Consider the following 4,274-nt stretch of genomic DNA (forward strand, 5'->3'; position numbering starts at 1 on the left):
GTCCTGGCCCGCCCCTGCCGTGCGGTGGTAGCCGCCCAGGTGGAGGCGGTAGTGCTGGGCAGCCGAATCCACTTGGAAGAAGTCGTACTGCGCGAACACGGCCTCGGCCCCAGCCCGCAGGTCCACGCGCAGGGAGTAGTCTCCGGCCTGCGTCAGGCTGTGCAGGGCCTCGTTGCCTGGGGGTGCGGGGTGCCCTCGTCAGGGTCCTGTTGTCCACAGGGCCCCCATCCCTTTCCCAGTCCCATCCCTGTGAGGCACTGACCCAGCCAGAACTCCCTAGAGATGTTCCCAAAGCCGTGGGCGTAGTCCTCCCAGTCCCGCCAGAAGTCCGTCTGTCCGTCCATGCGGCGCTGGAACACCTGGGGAGCAGGCGGGGGTGTGGGCCTCTGGCTCTGGGGGCACAGCCTTCCCCGCACAGGCCTGGCTCCCGGTGCACTCACCAGCCAGCCGCCCCCGTCGGTCTCCATGTCACAGAACACGTTCAGGGGCCGCTCGCGGTTGCCATTGAGGAAGATGGTGGTGGTCCTCGAGGTCAGGGCTCCATTCTGCATCTCCTCCCCACAGTCCCGCGGGAAGGGGATCCGCAGGCCACCTGGGGCGAGGAGAGTGGGGGCTGACCCTTCCCCCAAACCCAGGCCCCTGCCGCCCAGCCGCCCCGACCTCTGGCCCAGCGCGGTACCGGTGGTGAAGGAGGTGGTCACGGGCGGCGAGTAGCTCTGGCCCCACACGGCCCGCAGCTGCACGCTGTAGGGTGTGGACGGGAAGAGGCCGCGGAGCTGGTGAGAGCTGGCTCCTCCGGGGACCAGGATCTCCTGGGGGGTAGACGGTCAGGGTACAGGAGGCGGACACCACCAGGACAGGCAGGGGCAGCAGGCCCGGAACCGAGCAGGGAGGGCAGCTGGCAGGGGGAGGGCGCACCTGGGTCTGCCCGCCCGGGGTGTCGAAGCTGAGCAGGTAGTCAGTGGGTGGGACGGAGGGCGCAGTCCAGTTGAGCAGGGCCGTGCGGGGAGTCACCTCCCGCGCTTCCAAGTCCTGGGGGGGCTCCAGCCCTGGAAGAGGAAGGCAGGAGGGGAAGGTGGAGACGCCCAGCCCGGCCCCTGCTCTCCCCGGCCCCTGCACACGCCCTCGCCCCTCGCCCGTACCCGTGGTGAAGGTGATGCTGGCCGGGGACGTGAGGTTGGGGCCGCGGAGGCCGCGCACCGTGGCCGTGTAGTTGATGTGGAGCTCGAGGCCGTGCAGCGGGTGGTCCACGGCACTGCCGGGCGCCGAGGCCTGCACAGATGGGGCTGAGGGTGGGACCACATCAGCTCCTGCCCTGTGGCCTGCCCGCCCCCAACAAGCGCCCTCCAGAGGCCCGGGCCCCCGCTCACCCCCCGAGGCTGTGACGTGGACGTCGTAGGTGTCCACAGGCTTCTGAGGCGGCTTCCAGTGCAGCAGGGCAGAGCCTTCGGTCAGGTTCAGCGCGCGCAGCTGGGTGGGGCCGTCGGGGACTGGGAGAAGTGGGGAGCTCAGCGACACCCCTGCTGCTCCCCCGCCTCTCACCTTCCCGAGCGCCAGGGCCTCCCTGCTCTCTCTCAGCTCCCGTGCACACCCTCAGTTCCTCACCCCTACCTTGTCCTGGGGCCCGGCCCACTCACCTGTGGTGAGGAAGCCCGTGAGAGGCTCGCTTTCCTCAAAGCCACGGACAGAGACCACGGTCACCTCGTAACGAGCCCCTGGCGTCAGCCCCTGGAGTTTCTGGGTCTGGGTGCGGCCGTCCACCTGCACACTCTGGGGCTCCCCTGAGAACACGTTGGGGTGGAGAGGTCACCCAGGGGACCCGGGAGCTGCGGGGGGCGGCAGAGCACAGGGCAAGGGGAGGGAGAGCAAGCGAGGGCATGGACAAGAGGTCACCTCCATCGGCCAGCTGGTAGGAGACCTTGAAGCTGTCCACCCGGGACTGTGGGGGCGTCCAGCTGACCTTGGCTGAGGTCTCTCCAATTTCACTGAACTGGAGGTCACGGGGGCTCTCCAGAACTGTGGAGGAGGGCGAGGGACAAGGTGAGGGCAGGGCAAGGAGGCCCGCCCGGGGTGCCCACCCTCCTGTCCTTCCTGGGCCCTGGCCTAGGCAGGCTGACCGCCCACCTCCTCTGACCCGAGGAATCCATAGGTCCCCACACCGACCCCAGTCTGGCTGCAGCGAGAGGTCCCGCCCTGCAGAGTGCAGCCCCACTTCGGGCCGGGGCCCACCTGGGCTGAGGGTCCGGGCGGTGCCCTGGATGCTGTCCGCCTTGTGGGGCCCGCGCAGCCCGTACAGGGTGAGGCTGTACAGGGTCCCAGGACGCAGGTCCCGCAGCGCCGCGGAGCGCTGGGCACCTGGCACCACCAGCTCCCGCTGCAGCAGGGGACGAGGGTGTGGGTCCAGGATGCTCGGTGACGGGACCCCAAAGCGGAGCAGGAAGGAATCGAAGCTCCCGAGTGGGGCCTCCCAGTTGAGCCGCAGAGAACTGGTGGTCACGTCAGTCACCGACAGCTGGGACAGGCGAGGCCTCGGGTCCCCTGGGGTCTGACCAGCAGGAGGAGGCCCTGCACCGAGTGGAGGGAGGAGAAGGGTGTGGGGACAGAGCACACTGGCTTGGTGCGGGGCAGGTGACTTCCCCACCACCACCCCCCGGCCGGCCGTGTCCCCATCTGTAATGGAGCGCGAGAACTCGCTCCCATGTGAGGACCCTGCACGCCCTCCTCGCTCGCCCGTGATCACCGCCCCCGGGAGCCCTCCCACCACCCCCAGTCCCAGCCGAGAGGCAGGGGGGGCTGGGCGGCACTGGGGATCCCGCCCCCCGGGAGCCCCCCCACCCCCCCCAGCCCCAGCCGAGAGGCAGGGGAGGCTGGCGGTACCTGTGGTGCCCTCGGCTGAGATGGGGCCCAGGCGCGTCCCCTCGTGAAGGCCGTAGAGGAAGAACTCGTAGGAGGTGCTGGGCTCCAGGCCCGAGATGAGGACCGCGTTCTGGTTGCCGTCCACCAGCAGGGCCTGGGACTGCCCGTGCGTGTCCTCGTACTGCACCACGAAGGAGTCGAAGGGGCCCTGGGCCACCGTCCATGACAGGCGCAGGGAGTCCGGGGTTGTGTCACTCACTGCCAGGTCCCCCAGCTGGGGCCACCCCGGGGGCCTGGGGACCTCCGGAGCTGGCGTGTCCTCTCCTGCGGCTGTGTGGGAGAAGCCCCGGGGGGAAGCTGAGCAGGGGGCCCCGGCCAGTCCCAGGTCCAACCCAGGTGGAGAGAGGAGACGGAGGTTCTGGTGTCTTCGGTCTCCCCACTCGGGCATGTCCCTGCGTTCCTGCCCCTGCCCCCAGGCCTCCCTGAGCCCCTGTCCTGTGGCCTGCGTCCCGCTAGGCCAGCCGCTGTGGCCCCGTGACTCCTTCCTGGGCTCTGCTGCTGTATCTGGATCAGGCGCTCGGTTCCCCGTCCACACCCCAACTTCCTACTGACCCCCAGGATGTCCCCACAGGCTCGATCCCACCCCCGTGCTTGAGGCACATGGCGCCCCTTCTGAGGGAATCCCGGGGCAGCGCTTTGGTGGGCTAATGGGGCCCGTGCCCGTGCCGGTCCGCCGGAGGGCAGGGGGGCCTGCCCGACACACTCGGCTGGCTGGCGGTTTCTGGTCGCCCGCCTGTTCTGCTTTCCAGTGAGTTTCCGTCTGGGAAACGCTGTGGCAGAGGTGGGGGGTTGCAGCTATCTGGGCAAAGCCACCCTGCCAGGAGGTGACAGCTGCCTGGAGCCCCAGAACAAGGATGGGAGCAGCGGTGGCAGAGCAGGCGGGGAGACGGGGAGTCCCGGCCAGGCCTCTCCTTCCCACCCGTCCCGGGCCCTGCTCTGGCCCACTTCTGATCAACGTCCGAGCTCACATGGTCACAGACCCCCCTTCCTCGGGTGCCGGCCAGGTCCCTGCTCCTCCACCTCCCCAGTCCCCCCCGCCCCTTTTCCTGTAGCCCAAAGACACAGGGAAACCCACTCAGGCCAGCTGGCCAGGGCCGGGCAGGACGGCCTCACCTGTGACCCCCTGGACTGTGACGGGGCCCAGGCGCTTTCCCCGGTGGAGCCCGTAGAGCAGGAACTTGTACTTCCTGCCAGGCTCCAGGCCCTCCACGGTGACCTCGCGCTGGTCCGCGGCCACAGGCACCACCCGGGACTGCCCGGCCGAGTCCCTGTACTGGACCACGAAGGAGTCAAAGGGGCCCTGGGCCACCGTCCACGACAGGTGCAGGGAGTCCGCGGTCTCGCCAGTCACTGTCAGC

General features: G+C 69.6%; 1 protein-coding gene across 1 annotated transcript in view; it reads right to left on the bottom strand.

Moving 5' to 3' along the window:
- The window catches only part of TNXB (tenascin XB), an 85,461-nt gene that overhangs the window by 652 nt on the left and 80,535 nt on the right, over positions 1–4,274 (bottom strand). The window contains 12 exon segments of the mRNA XM_027774133.1: positions 1–176; positions 263–359; positions 441–592; positions 680–812; positions 919–1,049; positions 1,143–1,286; positions 1,371–1,490; positions 1,638–1,781; positions 1,894–2,016; positions 2,230–2,565; positions 2,878–3,186; positions 4,030–4,255. The exon segment at positions 1–176 is cut by the window's left edge and continues 9 nt beyond it. Of these exon segments, the coding sequence (XP_027629934.1) occupies positions 1–176; positions 263–359; positions 441–592; positions 680–812; positions 919–1,049; positions 1,143–1,286; positions 1,371–1,490; positions 1,638–1,781; positions 1,894–2,016; positions 2,230–2,565; positions 2,878–3,186; positions 4,030–4,255 (2,091 nt within the window).

This window comes from Tupaia chinensis, unplaced genomic scaffold (genome assembly GCF_000334495.1).
Source record: "Tupaia chinensis unplaced genomic scaffold, TupChi_1.0 Scaffold000403_1, whole genome shotgun sequence".
Taxonomy (NCBI): Eukaryota; Metazoa; Chordata; class Mammalia; order Scandentia; family Tupaiidae; genus Tupaia; species Tupaia belangeri.